This window comes from Rhea americana, unplaced genomic scaffold, assembly GCF_003343005.1.
Source record: "Rhea americana isolate MKP2758 unplaced genomic scaffold, rheAme1 scaffold_326, whole genome shotgun sequence".
In the NCBI taxonomy this organism is placed as follows: Eukaryota; Metazoa; Chordata; class Aves; order Rheiformes; family Rheidae; genus Rhea; species Rhea americana.
The window spans coordinates 4,744-23,211 of NW_028186453.1; the positions used below are offsets into that span (position 1 = coordinate 4,744).

The 18,468-nt window shown below is 53.2% G+C and overlaps 1 protein-coding gene and 1 long non-coding RNA gene across 4 annotated transcripts in view; one reads left to right on the forward strand and one right to left on the reverse strand.

Annotated features, from left to right (window-relative positions):
• Positions 1 to 146: 146 nt before the first annotated feature.
• LOC146592557 (uncharacterized) lies at positions 147 to 2,793 on the reverse strand. Its single transcript, XR_014896550.1, has 3 exons — positions 2,404 to 2,793; positions 1,570 to 2,323; positions 147 to 1,091 (listed from the first exon to the last, which is right to left on the reverse strand). It is a non-coding gene; the product is annotated as an uncharacterized LOC146592557 (long non-coding RNA).
• A 122-nt stretch (positions 2,794 to 2,915) lies between these two features.
• The window catches only part of RBPMS (RNA binding protein, mRNA processing factor), a 41,606-nt gene continuing 26,053 nt past the window's right edge, over positions 2,916 to 18,468 (forward strand). For all 3 annotated transcript variants that reach the window (XM_085310771.1, XM_085310773.1, XM_085310772.1), the window contains exon 1: positions 2,916 to 2,984. In XM_085310771.1, coding sequence (XP_085166897.1) covers positions 2,922 to 2,984 — 63 coding nt within the window. In that variant the 5' untranslated portion in view covers positions 2,916 to 2,921. The remainder of the gene's footprint in view (positions 2,985 to 18,468) is intronic.

Here is an 18,468-nt window from a genome sequence, read left to right on the forward strand (position 1 = left end):
GGGGGCTTCAGGGCTCCTTTTTCTCCCGCCCGGCCTTCCGCTGCTCTGGCGCTTGCGCGTACGCGAGAGACGAGTTGCCGCTGGACCGACAAACTCCCCGTGCTGTCAGCACTTACGACGTGCTGCGGCCCTGCCAGCCGGCGGCCCGGCCAGCCGGCGTTGGTCTGGAYGCGATAGCAGCTTTTTGGGCAGCCCATCGCTGCTCGGAAACGGTGTGGCTATTCCCCCAAAGCAGAGTCTAAATATGGCTGCAAATATTGTCGCAATTACAGCACAGTTTCCACCTCGTTGAGGCAGACCCTGCCAAGCTTTTTCGTTCAGATGACCAGAAAGATATTACAGCTGAAAACAACGGAAGAGAAAATAACGAAATCAGAGCGAACCGCACAGACTTCCATATATGCCATCGAACCCAAATAATGCCRAATAGCGGTGTCCTTTCAAAAAGGCAACTGGAAAAAAAAAGACATATTTGAGCTGAGAAAACAGAAAAGATGCACCAACACGGAGCGCTGGGTGGTGGCTGTGGGGAAGCACAATATTCCCGCAGGTCCGCGCTCGGAAGCAGGCATCTGAAGGCGCCTACGAAAAAATAAGCCTCGTGCAGCGGCCTGAGCTGACCTGTTGGGCACCCGTGGAAATCCCTCCCTTCCGCTCGCTTTTCCTGCTCCCTTTTGGAGCTGTGAGGGGCTGCTGTGCCTTTGCCTCGCAGGGGAAAGCAAGGAGGAAGCCCCCGAAGTGCTGTTCGGGCCCGTGAAGGGACTACCGCTGGCAGCCAAAGCGTTCCTCCGACGGCTCGCGCGCTGTGAGCGTGGGGGGCAAACCCCGAGGCTTGGCACGGGAGAGATTAAAGCAGTCTCTCCTCTCCTCCTCGAGCCACCTTAAATTTCATACACTGAAGGGTGACAGCGTCCTCAATAGCTGCTAGGGGAGTTGGTTTTTTTTTCTCTCTCTCTTTTTCTCTCTCTCTCCTCTCAGAGGTGACGAAAGGCCAGGTTTCTCTCTGAGCTGCCAGGCTTTTAGTCGTATTTGTTCTGCTGCTTTGTTTCCTTGATTGCTTTTCGAGAAAGCTTTGAACAGTCAATGCAGTTCTGACAGAAACAGAAATATGTTCTCTTATTACAGAGGCACCCAGAGGGTTGGTAAATATTACACTGTGCTTGTGCTTCAAAAGCGAGCTTTTTTTTCCTTTTTTTTGCCAAAAAAGGCCATCAGCCCATCCAAAAGTTTCCAGGGATAAGGGGCCATTTCCAGGCCTATAAGGGCCCTATCCTAGAAAACCAAACACCCAACTCCAGGAGGAATATACTGCTCAATTTGTTCAGTTCTTTCCTTTGGGAGTGTTTTAAAMCCAGCTGTTTCCTCATGACCTAAAAATGAGGCAAGTTTTCAAAATCTCTGGCTTTGCAGGTAAATTCCCAGCAAGAGCCCTATTGCCGTGCAGCTGCCGAGCAGCTCAGCAACACRTTTTTGGAGAAAGTAGCAAAGGGCAGACGGTGCGTGACAGGTTCCCCGTGGGATCCTGCACCCCCGCCCTTCTCCAGGGCTGATTTTGGGCTGCTCACTCACCTTCTGATAACGAACAGCACTATCCTCATGTCAGTCTAGCACGCTGGATTTACCCCGATGGCCCGGGATATGATTTCTACCTGCGGTGGCTCGGATTTTCTGGCTGTAGACACCACCATACCAGAAGGAGAGAGAGGTGGGAAATCAAGACACCAGTCCTTGAACAATTCCCGATTGCATCTCCTTCCTGACATGGTGAGGTTGCACCCGTGCCATGTCTCTGCAGAAGCCTGCAGACCAGGGCTACCGTGGCACGGCTAAAACCCTYTGTCCCATCTTTTTCCCGGTGTCAAGTGAGGTCCCGTCTTTCTCCCCTGCTCCCCAAGGTAATACCATGTGGTTTTTAGGAGCGCTCAGGCCTGTGCCTGCTCTTTCTGATCCTGAGGCTGCTCAGGTGGCTCGCAGGGCCACCTGCCATCACAGCCAGACGTTTTCCCCCTCCTGGAAATTAAGACCACACGGCTGGTTTCAATCTAGCTCCCATCAGGAGAAGTTCTGCTGTGTAAGTTAGTATTTTCACGCAGTTGGAGGCTTGCCAGGTGACGTTTTGGGTATTTCGGGTAAGCACTAATGTGTGGAAGGGACGCTTAGCTGCCAGAGCAGAGGAGCTCGCATACCATCGCCTGCCCCCATGGACCGAGCGGCTCTGGCGTGGCGTCCTCGCTGCACGCACACGGCTATTCGCTCCTTCCAGAAAGGCAAGCTGAGCCTTCACGGCTGTGTACAATGATGGGACCGCTTCCCTCTGGGCAATCTGTGAGGRTGATGGAGCACTGGAGCAGGTTGCCCAGAAAGRYTGTGGAGTCTCCTTCTCTGGAGATACTCAAAACCCACCTGGACACGATCCTGTGCAATGTGCTCGAGGTGACACTGCTTGAGCAGGGGGCTTGGCCTAGACGATCTCCAGAGGTCTCTGYCAAGCTCAGCCCTTCCATGGTGCTGCGCTTCCGTGATCCTGACCTCGATTAGGACTTGTTGAGTCCTCCTGGGCTCGATCCCCGCGGGCAGCCGGCTTCCTGGGGGCTGGAGGGCCGGTCAGCCGGAGCTGCCTCGCTCCGCCCGRCTCCTCGCTCCGCATCCTCGTACGGGCGGTTTCCTCCTCCCCGCAGGGACGGGCTGCACCGAGCACGCTGCGTCTGCTCCGAGGAAGCCTTAGGGCCTCCTCCCCGCGGGGCCGCACCCGCCGCGGGCGCCCCCCGCGCTAACGCCCGCCCCGTCCCGCCCCGTCCCGCCCCGTCCCGTCCCATCCACTCCCCGGCGCGGCGGGGCGCCCAGAAACCGGCGCTCAAATGGGGTGGGGCGCCCGGAAACCGCCGCTCGGTTGTGGTGGGGCGCCTCGAACCGGACGCACCATGAGCAGCGGCCCCGCCGAGCGGGACGGCGGCCCCGCCGAGCCCGGCCTGCCCGAGGAGGAGGTAGCGGCGCGGGGCCTCGGCGGGCGGGCGGGCGGGCGGGGGGTCGCCCCGGCGCCGCGGCTCTGTCGCGGCCCCCGAGCGGCTGCTTTCCGCCGGTCGGCGGCTTTGGGGGGCAGACAGGACCATCCTGCTCTCGCCTGCCGCGTGTCGCTGCGATGGTTGGTTTGGGTTTTTGTCTTTTTTTTTGTCTTTTTTTTTTAGCTCAAGTCCCGCGGAGATGGGGTGGGAGGGGAGCAATTCACATTGGAGGTGAATTTGCCCGAAGTCGGCAGCACTGGAGATGTGAAGCCGGGGGGGGGGTTTCCACCGAGCGTGCGAGTATTTAGCTCGGTGGTTGCGGTAAAGCTGAATTTTGCTGCGCTGGGCGCTGTGCTCCTGGGGCACTTTTCCCGGGACGCGGCTATCGGCGGGTGCGCTGAGAGCCCGGAGGCAGGGGGGGCCCTGTTTGCGTGGACCCCAAAGCAGCTCGGGGGGCGCCGGAGGATGCAGGAGAGGGACGGTTCGCCCCAGCCATTCGTTGCGAGGCGCTGGGGCACCCTAAGGACTCTCCCTGCCCTAAGCTTGTGATGCTAAGCATGGTTGCAGGCAAAGGAAACCGCTTTCGGGACGGTGCCCGGCCTGTTTGGGCCAACGACGACGATGCCGAGGCCCGCTCCGACGATGCTGAGGCCCGCTCCGATGGACGGCGCTCCCGGAGAGGGAGGAGGGGGCCGCGTCTCCACGGCTTTGTCTTGCTCGGAGAGGGGTGAGACGYGGGAACCGGCCCCAGGAGCTTGGAGAGGGCGGACAGAGCTCCGAGCGCGGCTTTACGAGAGGGCCGGCCGCTGGCGCTCGCAAGCCGGGCTGCTTCCCCGCCAGAGCGGCTCCTTCCCGCGCCTGCCGCCTCCTGCCCCGAGCCGGCAGGTACTTCGCTGGCGCAAGCTCATACTGGCCCCGGCTGGAAGCGCTTGGYGCTTGGCAGTGTTTGCGTGAGGGCGCTCGGAGAGGGTTGCCTAACTGCTGGGTTGTACGTACCTCTCCCCTCCGCGCGGGGTCACGCCAGAGGGCTTTTCCTTGAGCTTTGGGCCCTCCCCCCCCCCGATGCTGTGTTTTACCCCCAAAAGAGGGAGAAGCAGACCCTGTGTGTTCCCAAGGCAGGGAAGCCCCCAGGCTTCCCGAGGGTTAAAGCGACGGTGCCGTGAGGCGGGTCTRGCCCTGAGCTTAGTTTTCTCCTTTGGCTTCCTGTGGCTCACGGGAGTCGCTCCCGCCGCTCCTGGCAGGATGCGTGGGGCATCGCCTTCCCTCTCGCTCCAGCCCTGCTTGCTGGCGTATGTGAGCTTGGGGGGGGTCCCGGCAGTGGAGCCTGGCAGGGGGTAGAGCCCTTGGAAAAGAGGTCGCGTAGCCTTGGCCGGGCAGGAACGGCATGTAAAAAAATTAGACAGAGCCCTTATTTGGTAGCGGAGTGGCTCCAGGGAACCCGGCTCGCAGCCCGTGTCCCCGTCCCCGTGCCAGCTCCTCCGGCATGGCTCCCAGCGCCGTGGGGTTGGGCTGGTGGAAAYGCTGCTGGTGTCGCTGACTGCATCGTCCCAGGGGGCTTTGGGGAGCCCGGGCAGGGGGCAGCCAGGGTGGGAAGTGGAGAGAGAAGGGGGGGGGGCACAAGCAGGGCTAGACGTCCTTCGGGACAGTTCCTAGCAGGAACATTTCCAGCAAGTCAATCAGGTTTCCCTGGACAGCCACCTCACCTTGYGGTGGAGGGACGTAGACTTCCCTCTACCTTGTCAGGAGCTGCCTATGCTCTGGGGTCGCTTCCCATGTACTTGTGCTTCCCTCTCTCCTTTAAGAAATGTCCGGACTTGGGGATTTGGGAGGAAAGCTCCAAGCAATGACACAACTGTGCATGATGACCTCAGGCCCCAGCCCTTGCCCTGCAATCCAGCCTCTCTGTTGCAATCTCCCATCTGCTCCCTTGGCTTCTTGCTCTCTTTCGCTCACTTCCTCGTTCCAGCTTCGCCTCCGGAGCGGCTCCCCCACATTGTCCTCAGCCCTCGCCTGACTTTGTTTTCCCAAACGCCACTCCTCTCCTCGCTTTCCCTGCCTGCCCCAGCAGTCGTTTTGTCAGTGATCTTGAGACGCGGCTCCCAAGTCCTGGAGCCGGAGCTCGGAGCTGAGGGAAGGGAAGCTCGGACCTCCTTGCCTGGAAAAGGTCCGTCCTCGCTATGCTGCGTGACCTGGTGCTGAGGAGGCAGCTGTTCCCTGTGCTTTCTCCATCCCTGGTGTCACGGGGACCCAGGTGTGCCACGCACAGGCCCGGGACACACACGGTGCCACTTGCAAAGCGACTATCTGGGGCCTCAGGGACTGAAGTCTTGTTTACATCAGTGAGTTTCCTGGGCTTGGTGACATGCGTACACAGAGGCTGGTAATCTAAACCAAACCGGGGGAACGCTCCGTTAATGGAGAGAGTATTTACGCAAGGGCTAACGCGCACGGGGCTGGAGCGCACCCGGCCGCAGGGGCTTCCGCCTCTCTGCTCCTGCCCCGGCTCCGTACTTCGCTGGGAGGAGGGGGTGAAGTTCCGCTTTCCGTATTTTACGGCTTTATCTCGGCCCTGAGCCGGTGCGGTTGGCTGGAACGGATTCTTCTGCTTCCTCCTCCTCCTCCTCCGTGTCCGTTCTGCTGCCGCGGCGCTCCCTTCCCCTTGGCCCTCTATGCTGCGCGCACATCCTTCGCTGCTGAGATCCCCTCCTCCGGACGTGGCCCTCCTGCCAGAGCTGTGCCGGCTGAGCAGCCTCTATCGGAGAGGCTCTTCCCAGATTTCTGCTGTTTTCTCCCCGTGGTGGTGGCACAAAGGGGAAGGATACCGTGCCTTCTGCGCCAAATGGCGCTCGGGGGGATGCTTTGCACCCAAGTCTGGCGTCTGAGCTTTGTGTGCTGAGCAGGCCCATGGTGTGGCGAAACAGGAGCGGGGGCCAACACCCAGGAGCAAAGGGCTCGCTCAACGAGGTGGGCCCGAGCTTGACAAAGCCGGACGTGGGGCCTTGCTGAATCGGCAGCCGCATCGGCAAGCCATGGGCTGAACCTGTAAATGAGTGTGGTTCCTCTTCAGCGGTGAGCAGTCAACCAGCTAATCCACTGGTAGAAAATTAAAGCAAGCCCTGCTGAAATGTGGTTGATCTGAAGCTTTGGTCTAAGTAGGTAATTAAATACCTTGTGAATGAATCACTTCTGCCTCTCCTGTCTGTTGCCTTTCCTGTTAAAGTTTACTCGAGGTGGTTTGCACAGGGGCAGGGGAGCATGACTGTGTTGGTCTTCTCACAGGGTGCCCGGCACCCTTTGAGGAGTCTGAACTGAACATAAGATGGGCACAAGCTTTTCTTGTGGTCACGTACCTTCAGTGAGCTGGCTGGAGGYGAGTACGGGTGTGCAGCAGAAGAGGGCTGCCTGGAGAGATGTGGGGCAGTTGGCGTTCTGTGATAGAAGAACCTCTGGGCCTCTCTTCCGCCCGCTGGAGCAGTCCTTGATCTGTTGTCTGCAGACCACAGCTTCTGGCTCTGCAAAAAGCGATCAGCAAATGCAGAATTGTTACCCCATGCCACCAATGGCTGTTCGGGGCCCCATACCTCACCTGGCTGTTGCCCCTGCTTTATCATCTGCTGTGGCCAGGAAGAGTTTGGCTCTATCACCGTGGTACCTGCACTTCATGTAGTTGTTTCTGTGATTAGATTTCCCCGAGCCACCTCTTTGCCAGACCGAGCCTGTCCAGATCCTGCCATCTCCTTACAGGCCCTATGTCCCCAACCCTGACCATGCCAGCAACCCCTACTGAATTCTTTTCAGTATCTCCACACCCTCCTTAAACTGCACTCTAGTCTGGACATGGCATTTCAGGAAAAGTAGAAAATGGTGGTGAGACATACAGGAGTAGACATGAGAGGGGCAGGCAGAGGGGAAGGACTGTGAAGAGACAGATGTGCCAGCGATGGAGACGGGATGGAGGCAGCTTCCTACAGAGAGGAGCAGAGGAGCCATGCAGACTGGAGAGGATCCTTTGGAAAATGGCAGAGGCTAAGGAAAAAAAATTGTGCAGGAATAATAAAAGCTAAGAGGGGAAAAACATTACCAAAGTGGAACCCTGGTAAACTTGAGAGCCATGTAGTACAGTGGCAGGAGTGGAATGGTCCAGAGAGGAACACAAGAAGGAGACTTGGTGTGCTCTCATCCCTGCCGAAAGAAATCAAGAAGGTGCTCCCTGGGGAGATACCAGAGCCATAGTCAGTGGCTTCCCAAGAGTGAGCTASAGCTGAATAAATGACAGCCTTTGTGACCTGGAAGAAACTTTCAGTTTTGCCCCAAACGGTAACACAAAGTGGAAATGGTGAAATGTTCCACCAAGAAGAAATCCTGAAAAATGTTTATGCAGCAATATCAAAATAAAATATTTCAGCTTTCCTAAACTAAGAGCATTTGGGCTGTTGGAGCCCCACTGCCACAGTTGAGTGCATTTCACTTATCCTTTCTTGGGAGCTGCAGTTCTGGACTGGTGATTCCCAAAACACATTTGGAGAAGCATGTGTCTTGCCTGATACACCTCAAAGAGGGAAGCTGTTTCATTTTTCCGAGTAGAAAGCRATGTTAGAGGAGGCAGGGAGGGAAGAAGGTCAATGTGATTTTCCAGTAGGAAATCTGTCGCTATCCCAGTAAATAACTCTGAACAGAAAATTCCCGCCTTTTCTAAAGCCAGCGTGGTGGCAGGCTTGGTTTTAGTGGCGATTAGAGAATGTAAATGAAAATATTGCAGAGCTCTTACAGCTCTTATATAAACGGAGAGGAGAACCTGTTTGCAGTCCAGTCCTGGACCCTTGTCACAGCAGAGATACAGCTAACAGCAGTTGTAGGACGTCTAGGCCGTGAACACGGGTGGCTCTGGCAAGGTGCTGGAAGGCTGCTCTGTCAGCAGGACCTTAGCCAAAGGTTAGTCTCACAAGGGGAAAACCAGATGGAGGGTGAGGGATCTCCATCCTTGGCAACTTTCAAGAACCAACTAGACGAAGCTGTGGCTGCCCTGATTTGGTGGGCTTCTGAGCAGGCAGTTGCATGGGAGACCTCAGTGGTGCCTTCCCACCTGCGGATCTGTGATTTGGTGATGTGGTCTCGGAAATGATGGTTTCACCAAGCAAAGAGGGTTTGCAATCTCGGGTTAAAATGCTTTGTCCTCCCACAACTGTGTTAGCCAAGCTGAGGCCATAATGTGGGAAAGTGCCCCCTCACTACACAATGTATGCTGGACATTGGACCGGCTAAATGCAGAGTTTCTGGGCTCTGAATTTAACCAGTGCCTCCAGGGCCCTGAGAAGTTGGTGGCTGGAGGAGAATATTTGTGTTTCTGGTTGCAATTAAACCAATCTAGGCATTTGGAGGTTAGGCCTTTCAGCCATCTGCCATGTTTCAAAACTCCCCTATTGCCTCCTATTTTATTTTCCAGGCCTTCTGAAAGCGAGACTGAACAAAACAATAAAGGCAACTATTCGCTAAGGGCTGTGACTACTGCTCATTTTTAGCCAGTGGCAGAGACAAGAGAGTTAGGTGTTTGTGAGGCGGCAGTGTGAGCTGCATGCTGCCAGCATGGTCAGGGGCCTATGGTGCGTGACCTACCATCTAACCTGGTTTAGCCTGGCCAAGAAGAGGCTAAAGGGAAACCTATTTGCAGCCTAAAGCTACCTGAAGGACCAAGATAAAGGAGCCAAACTCTTCTTGGTCACGGCAGATTATTGACAAAGCAATGGCCTCAGGTGGCAGCTTTGTTCAGTTCAGGTTTGGGAGAAGGGGATCTTCTTCGCAGGAAAGCAAGGGAACAGGTTACTGGGTGGCAGGRCATCTGCAACCCTGGAGGCTTCAAGGCACACTTTGACAAACTGTGCCTTGCTGCTCTGCTCTCATGTTGGTGACAGTCCATCTGCAAGCAGGAGGTTCGACCAGAGACCTGCYGAGGCCCCTTTCCCCCTGCACTGCTATGGCTGAACGACTCTGTGTTTGTTTTTCCTACTGGTGAAACTGGAGATGGAGACAGGGGATATGTATTGGCTTGGATGTCCCCAGTCCTGGCTTTCTCTTTCCCAACTCCTTCCCAGCTTGACTGACCCACTGGTTCCACCGATAAGCGGGGAAATGTGTTTTGAGCATGGTGAGCACCAACAAAGCAAGCATTGCCCCTTCCCTGTGGCACCTCTTGGTGCCTGCACGTTTACACGTCACTTAGGACAGCTATTCATTCTCTGCACGTGTCAGGATGGGCTCCACAAGCTGCAGAGTTTTATCAGAAACAAAGAGACGGAGGTATGGGAACTGGAGTCTGTTCTTCTGTCCTCCTCAGGCTACTGCTTAAACTTCTCAAGCTGCTGGCTTTCTCCTTCATTTCCGGCAGGAGCAGGGTCGTTGTGCCCAGGAATCAAAGGGATGCCAGCAAGGTGAAAGCAAAGATCCAGCTATCTCAGCCTGGTCTCCCAGCCTGACCATGAGCAGATACATAAGAAATAAAACTTGCCCTTTCCCCTTGCTTCTTGGTGGGCACCAAGTTCTTGTGCTGATTTGCAGCCACCTATAGATTTGCTCTATTAATGTGTCTCATCCATTTGGAAACTGTTTATACTTTTTGTCCCWGTAGCCTCCCATGGCTGGGGTTGTGCTGGGGCTCTTTGTCTTGCTTTTTATGCCCTGTGGCCTCTTTCATCTGCTGCCTTGTACCTGCTGTAGCATGAGGAGGCACACACAGGGCAGCRCTCCTGGCCTCCGGGATGTCAGGGCTGAACCTCAGAGGAACCTGCACTTGGGTTTCGGTTGGGCATGGGTTATCAAGCTGGGCATCCTCAAGCTCACAGCACGGCCACTCTTTGGATCGCAACCTGTCTCTGCAGCTGCAGGCCAAGTCTGTCTAGCTTTGCAGCCCACAGTTTAGGCAGGGCGTTGAAAAACTGGAGAGAGCTGAGAGGCCAGCCCTAGGAGCTGTCAGAAGCCTGCGATACCTGCCTCGCTCTGAGAGCAGAGTCGCTCAACCCTCTTAGCTTGGCAAAGCGGAAGTTTTGAGATGGTTTCACCAAAAGCTGCAACTACCTGCAGGGGAATGGGAGGGTGCTCAAGGAGGGCATTCATTAACTAACRTCCTGGAGGGTGATCTAAACCATCAGGGTCGCCCTGTGCTAGTCCAGCAATTCTCAGAGCAGGGCTGTGGAGAGCTGCCTATTGCTTGGCTCTTGCCCAGGAGATCTTGGTTACTTAAACATCTCTTTATCAGCAGCCTGCCCTCCAGCTTCTCTATCGTCAGGCAGGGCAGTTAGTTAGTGATATTGCAGATCTCAGCGCTGGATGATACAYTTTTTTTTCCAGCCCTGTATTTTTCCCTGGGAATCAATGAGTGTCTGGTTAAGAAACCCAAGTGATCACACGTACTCCTTGGTTTCTGATTCCTCTGAGTGCTCCTCTGAGCACTGGGCAGGCAATTTGCAGGCTTTTCTTTGATTAGGCGCTTTCTTTTTCAAAAAAGGGATTTGGTCCTGGGAGCGTTTCTGGTAGAGGATGGACATAAAAGGCCCTGGGATTTCTCTGCATATGAAAGAGAGAGTGACAGAGCACTGGAGCAGGTTGCCCAGAGAGCCTGTGGAGTCTCCTACCCTGGAGATATGCAAAACCCGCCTGGAYGCGATCCTGTCTAACATGCCCTAGGTGACCCTGCTTGAGCAGGRGGTTTGAATTAGGTGATCTCCAGAGGACCCTGCCAACCTCAACCCTTTTGTGATTCTGTGAAACCATCAAACAGCTACTTGCAGAGACTCCTATTCCATTTAAGGGCAGAAAAATATTTCTTTGTAAAATCTTTCCCTTGGCAAAAGATGTCTGTGTAGCCTGCTGGRAATTTTTTCTGAGGACGCTCCATTTCTGCTTTGCTTCTACCTCACTTTAACATGCTCCAATTCTTCCCACCTGCTTGTTATCAGACCTGGAGGACCGTTCCAGTTGAAAGGATGATGTTTGCATAGGACCCGTTCAAATAGCTATTTTGTTGGGTTTAGCTGCGTGGGGCGATATCRCATCCGAAAGGAGTAAGAAGGATTTTTTCCTCTCCAGGAGACTCCAGGCCTAGGAATAACATTCTCCTGACAGCAAAGCAGTTTGAGCCTGTGGAAWTTTTTTTCTCTTAATGCCCAGGAGGGCATCTCCTAGCTTGTTTGGCTAGTTGAATTAAAACAGAAGTATGCAAGGCATAAAGTCATGGTTTGCTCTGGATCCAGGCTGGTTTCTCCACAAGGCAGCACCGGCCTGGCCACGCAGGATGGCAGCTCCTGCGCTGGGTGCCCGAGCTGGTGCCACCTCTTGCAGGGCGCAGCTGAGGAGTGCTAATTCGCTTGGGCCGCTGAGGACACTGTCTCTTCCCTCCTGCCTGAAAGGCTCCCGTTGCCTCAAAACGTTCAGACCTTTCGGGGCTAGAAACTAGATAAGGGATTCCTTAAAGATCCCTCTTTAATCCACACTTTTCTCCGTCTCCCGTTCTCAGCTAACGCGGCAATATAATTTTAYGGTTTGAAACTTGGCCGACCTGTGTTTGAACTCTCAAAGAAAACAAGTCATTACTGAAGAGAAGCCCTTTCTTTGTGAGGCCTAATTTCAGAGGATTTTTCAGAACTTTTATCTCTCTTATCTGCTACRCAGTTATGGGACTAAATTATCTGGTAAGTCGGGCTTGTATGGGTTTGAATTTCAGGAATGCAGTAAATTTGTGTCGGGTCCTTCCTCAGCACCATCTCTGAGGCTTTGCTGTTTCCCGCACCTCCTCGAGCAACAGGAAGACAAAAATCCCCCAAACCTGAGAACATATGCAGGAAAAAAACAGAAAGGATGAAATCAGAGTGTAAACCTGCAAGTGGGAGTTTTCTGGGGAGCTCTGGCWCTTTTTAAACATGGCTCTCTGTGTACGGCCTCATCCTGCTGTCCCTGCTCCGGAGGAGCATGACTGCTGAATGGCCAGTATGTAGCACAAGCTCTGCAGCAGCATGAATATSGGGGAAAAGCCCTGATCCTGGCATTTTAGCTCCCTGCCATTTGTTCAACGAGCGGCAGCGCTGCATGATGAAGTGTGGGATAAGGGAGCAGAAAGAAATGGGAGACGTGGCTTTCCGACGCTGTGAATTTGTCAGTGTATTTTTTGCTTCGGGGGTGACTTTGCCCAAAGAGTTATTTATCAGCAATCTCCAGCTTCAGGAGCCTTGGGATGATGTGCTGATCTCAACTTCCCTTTAAAGAGCACGTTCCACTTGATCAGTCGCTCTGGTTCAAGGACTCTTGGACTCTGCTTTTAAAGCGTTTGGGGTAAGAAGGCTTATATGCTTTCTTATATTGAGCTTTTGAGGGTGTTTGCAATAGCTCTGATGCTTGCTAGCAGCCAGGGGCCTTAGCCCTCTCCGTGGGCACCTGTTTCATGAAGTTGGGACCCTCTTCAGGAGGAAAACCCAGCYGGAAAGGTGGCTGCATCACCTTGGTGGTAGCAGGTCTGTGGTCAGGGCTGGTGAGTACCACAACCAGGACCCCGCAGGCACTTGCCTGCCTTGCAATGAGCAGACCAGCGCCTTGGCTTTTGCAGAGCAGGGGATGAYGTGGGTGCTGGGTGTGCAGAGCTTGTGCCAACCCTACTGYGGACAGCAGATTCCTGGAGAGCAGSTCTGCACGGGGGTGGCACGTGCCGGCTCCTGGAGTGGCAGGTTKGCAAATGCAGGGMATGCTGCAAAATTGCTGCCTTGGATCCTCGTGCTGGGAAGTTCTTGCATTACTGTGGGGCCTGTGCTCTTGTGTGCAGGGTTCTGCTGGCCCCTCAGTCTCAGGCCCTGCCAGTCAGAGAGGTTGAAACCAGAGGTGGAAACTCCAGTTCTTGGGTATCTGTGTCCTCTGCACTCTTGCTCCACTGTGCAGGGGCAGGGACAAGGAACACACACAGACGAAGAAGAGGGACCTGTGCCTGTGGCTCACCTTAGAGGCTTTGTTTTGGTCTGGCTGCTCCTTCTGGGAGCTCCTTCCCTTTTGCGGACTGCTCGTAGGATGTCTAAGCCAGTTGAGTGATTTTAGCCGGGTAAGCTGACTCGCAATTTGAGGCCGACAGTGGCAACAGTGCCGCGTTTCCTTGTTTCCAATTAGCTGGCGTGCTGACTTTGTGCAAAGCGCAACACATTAAACTGTGAGTGTTAAAGCAAAGCCATTTGCCGGTTAGTAAYGCTGGGTAGGATTAGCCACAAGGACTAATGTTCCCCAAAGGGCTCCTTCCACTCCTTTCTGACTCACAGGCATTGACTTGCTTGCAGCTTGAAAGGAAATTTAATTGGTACCCACAAACACAGAGAGAGATGTAAATTCAGTTGATCAATATTTGCTTAACATAAAAATGTGAATTTAAGCCTTTTTCAAATTCGGCATCTATCACTTGGAATGGGACTCTTCAGTGGCACTGCTGCGTTACTTTAGGCTAATAGAAAGCTGGTGTCCGTGGGTCGGATGCTTCGTGTGCTGGTTAGTCACTTTGTTTTTCTTGATTCCTGGAACGAGGGAACGTCTTGTTGCATTTTATTAAAGCCATTAATCTTCTGCTCAGATACACCATGTGGTTATATGTAAAGGAAAAACTAACAAATATATGAGCTTTAGCAAAGATAAAAGTTTGGATTAATCTCCAAGTTGACTCCTAACCCACCAAGTCTGCTCTGGAGCTGTTCTAAACAACGTTTGCTGAATAGCTGCGGGATTTGCCTCCCGGCCCCACAAAGCTGCTGCTTGGACAGGACCATGAGCCGAAGCTGGCTCTTGCCACCCCTCTGCAGGGAACGGGTACCTTCTCCTCCCTGGCATAAAGCCGCTGTGATCAGGCTGTCCTCGGTGTGAGAGGGCCTGCGCTACCCCTCTCCAAGGGGCTTCCTACTGCTGCGCCTCTGCCATGCTGCTGCCGGTTGTTGGAGCCACGTGGGGAGCTGCAAAGCCTGCAGAGCTGGCTGCAGGGCACCTGTGCCTGTTGGACAGAGTGYGACAAGGAGCAGGCTTTGTCTCCAGGGCGCACGTCTTGTTTCTGGAGGCCTGGGTTGAATTATAAAAGCCAGAGCCAGCTTAYTCATTACAAAACTGGAGCATGGGCTAAGTGCTGCAGAGTCCAGTCTGCAACACGCTGCTAATTACCTCAACAGCGGAGTGTCAGGGGTCAGTAACTCTCACTGCAGATTGCCCAGAAGATCCAGGTCTACTATTAACCAGAGCCTTAATAGATTACATGCTGCAAGATGAAACTGGCTTAACTTCAGAGGGAGGTTAAGCYACCACCATGGCTTCCTGTTAGCTCCCAAAATTCCTCACTGGCAGTGGAGCCTGGGAAGGGTCAGGGAGGGTCAAGGACCTCCATCCTGTGTCCTCAGCTTTGTTTCCAAGGCACCAAAAAGAAAGAAGTCCTGGCGTGCCAGCCTGAAGAATGGATCTCTCCAAGCCAGAGAGCGCATGGGACAAGACACCTCACATGGCAGAGCCAGCTGAGACGCATGGTCAGTGCCTGAACCATTTTTCTGGTTTTCTGGAACCATTGCAGAGGGGTCTGCTGTTTTTTCTGGCCTTTTTTGTCTGGCAGTGGCTAGGACTGGGCCAGGCTGCTCACGACTGCTTGGGTCATCCTACCCCCATGGACTCTGGCCAAGCCATAAGCTGACCCAAACCAGCTCTTGAAGGCAGCCTGCTTKACTCAAATTGGTGGGAAAACTCCCACTTGCTTTTTGTGGGGCATGCTCCCTGCTCAGAAAGCATCTCCTTGCTCCATCCATCCACTGCTTGAAGAATGCAGGGATGCTCCTCAGCTGGCTTTGTATCCCAGTCGTGCAAATATCCCTGCTGTCCTGGAAGACTTGCACAAACACACATTTTGCAGATGCAGATAAGCCACTAAGCTGACCAAGGGATGCCAAGGGTCTGAGCTAGAAACTCGCTCTCCCTACATATGTATTAAGATTTCAAGTTGCTTTTCTTTTAATAAGCGCGTACTAGAGGTGGATTGTTGTGGTCCCTCATTTCATTCCTTTCAGGATACTTGTTTCTGCTGAATTTATGTATTTTTGTTGCCTCCATTTCACTCTTTGCTACTGACATCGTGGCATTGTCTTTTTTCTGCCGAAGAGATTTCTTCTTTCACCATCAGTGTCCTTCCACTCTTTCCTTTCCTCTTAGAGTGGCCAGGCAAGCTTGGAGTCATGCATGCACTGTGCCAGAGGCTGGACTAGAGATCTCCAAAGGTCTCTTTTAAGCAATATTTCTCTTCTTCTACGATTTCTCCAGTCCTCTGCTCAGGGACTGCAGCAGCAGGGAAAGATTCCCCTGCCATTTTTTTCACTTTTTTTTTCACCTTCTAACTGAGGAGCAATTAGAGCTGAACCTACGTAGGTCTTGGAGAAAAAGCAGCACGAGGAGCTGAGCCAAAAATAAGAAAAATGGTGTTGTCCCAACCCACGAAGTGGTCAGATGCCCACGGGCTGACCCTACTCTCCTTGCTGCTGTTGCCGAAGGAGTGTGGGATTACTGAGGGCAGCGTGCCTCAGAAGGAACTTGACTATGTCAAATGGTGTGTGTGTGGGGGGGGCACATGAGATAAAAAACAAGCCTACTTTTTGAGGCCTGAATTGCTCCGCAGTCTGATCTTCTTTATTTTGCAATCGCATTGGTCGGCATTTTTACGACAGTCAGAGTGATTTCACGTTCTTTAATCAAGGTTTTCACTGGCTGAAGCATCACTATTGAAAATAAGCTATCATCAGCGGGTAACATAGCAGAAACTGTAATGCAGCAGCCAGCTCAGCCCTCCAGTTACAGATGAAAGGCTGCTGTGGAGGTCAGTACCATCAGGACCTATCAGCATCCACTGGGCATCGCTAAGCAGCTTGGATGTCTTTGGTAGCAGGAGGAGGGAGTAGGGCAGGAGACAAAAACCCATCAAGACTTTTGTCCTGTTAAAAGCTAAATGCTGCTAAAATGCTGGGAGAAAATGGCAGGAGGAGCTGCTGGGGTTCACAGCAATCAAGTCCTGTGCCCCAAGGCAAGATGGGGATGAGCTCTGATGGCTTCTGATGCAGTTAAATAGGTGGAGAGCTGGATTTTGTCAGGCCCCTTTGGAACTACAGCAGCAGAGCGAGTGCTGGGGCTTCCAGAAAGGGCCCACTCCACCCCTAATTCCCTGCAGCTCTTTTTATTGCTCACAGAAAGTAGCTATTTGTAGGGGGCAAAAAAAGACAGTCAGTGTTTTTCCGGTTGTGTTCGAAGCAAAATACCTTTCTTCTAGGAAAGGATAAGCTTGCCTTGTTTACATTAAATTCCAGTAGAGGGAGCTTATATAGAGCAAAGTCAATATTCTGGCAGGAGGAAATATATACAGTCTATACATTTAGCATCAATTTCCAGCCAAAAAACACGCCAAGTGCATTGAAAACAGAATGACCTCTGGGATGCTGGGAGGAATTAATCACCCTCTGTTACAAACAGGAGTGGTTAGACCTCCATGCAGTGAAACCTTGCCCTGGTGATTTAGAAAGGAGCACGATACATTCAGGATGGACCAGATATGTGGAAATTACCCCAGCTGAAGCCTTGCAGCAGCACAGCTCCCTTCTTTGGCAGGGACTGGGCAGGGCTGGAGCTGCTGTAGGAGGAGTCCTACTCTCTTGATGTCTTTCCTACCCAAGACAACTGTGCTCTGAGGGCAGCCCTCATGTTTTCCCATGGTGATGTTGTTTTCCTCCGTGACCCAGGCAGTAAAGGTGGGACTTGCCTGTGGGATCTGCTAAGCCAGCGCTATGGTTTCCTGGACAAGTAGTGGGGAGAAACGAGTACCTAGAGAGAGCAAGTACTTCCAGGTCTGTTTTATGTTTGTAAGTGCTGCATGGTGTTTTATGAGAGCCTAAGGAGTGCGACGTTTCATCTGCATCTGCATTTATTGGGTGAGGGCTTGTTGGTCTGGGGGTGGTGGGATTTCAGTATTACTTTCAGTTTAACGAGGGAATGGGAGACTTGCTGCCGTCATCTCTGTTGTCGTTGCGGTGGAGAGGGATGTCCGAGCTGGACAGGGAAGCTGAGCTGACTGGCCTGCACACACGCATCTTGGGCTGGCCATCTTCTGGAGGATTAGCCCCAGCATGGGCACGAGAGATTCTTCTGGAGCTTAGCTGCATGATTCTCTCCGCAGCTCCTGCCAGAAGAAACTTGGATAGCAGAGGTCAGGCATAGTTTGAGTCTGTCTGGCAGGAGCTCCCAGGCAATTAGAGCCTGGCATGCTGCAAGCAAAAGCTCCACAGCCCTGCTGGGACCGTCACACAGGCCTCAGCTGTACAAGGCTGCATGCCTGGCCATGGCCTGCTGCGAGGGGCTGAACTGCAGCACCTTCTCAAGGGGGCTGGTTGCTTCTTCTGACAAATACCTCTGCTCCACCTCTGCCACAGCTCTGCTGGTCAGCCCCTCCTAGTTGATGTGAGCTGCTATGGTGTATGGAGCTCTGTGTGGCACTTGTGGGGTAATATCTGGTGACATACTTTCAGCAGCCACTACCCAGTGGGTTTTCCCTTCCGTTATCTTCCCTGCATTCAGGAAATTGCTGTGCCTCCTTTGAGAGATGGTGGAGTGTTTAATGGATCAAGCTTGATGGTRGACGCTGCCTCACTGTGTGGCTCATCTCCTCTCTCCCCATGCTAGAACAACGCAGAAGGCTTTCTGGGTGCTCCCAGCAGCTTTGCTATGTGGTTATAACTTCTCTCAGCAGTTGCGTGGCATTTGAGGTGTTACTCAAGGACTCTCTTGAGTGGTTTTGTGGAGGACAAAGATATGAGTGCTTTTTAACTGGAGGCTTGACAATCATTTACCCAGACTATACTCAAAAGAGTTCTGAGCATTTACAGAAAGTCTTTCTGTGCTAACTCCCTCTTAGCCAAAATAGCTGCTTAGCTTGTAGTGCCATCCCTCTTTACAGGAGGTCAAATCTTATCAAATGAGGACAGGGAGCAGGTCCCTGTGTTTCATTCCAGGCTCACAGTATGCCTGAAGATCAGTGGGAGGAACACACAGGTCCTTCCCAATGCAGGTTCTCCACTTGCTCCAAATCCAACATGTCYTTAAAGCTTGAAAGGCTTCAGCCATGACTTACTCGGGAGCAATGCAAATTTTGTGGCGCTGGGGCTGGAGCTCAGCTTTCCCTTATAAGGCTGCAGCTCATCCTGGCTGATCTTCTCCAAAACAGAAACAATGTCCCCCAAAGCATCCGCGGCACATTTTCTCCCCAGAGATCCAGCGGTTCTGGAGGCGTGGGTGGCAGTGAGGCACAATGCTGTATAGTGGGGCAAACTGTGAGCTTTTGTGTCTTGTTTGGAGGAGGAGCTTCCATTTTTGGCCCAGAGCAGCCTGAGCTAGAGAGCATTGGATCACCTTTGCTAAAGGAAAATGTCTGGGGAGGCATTTGGGAGCT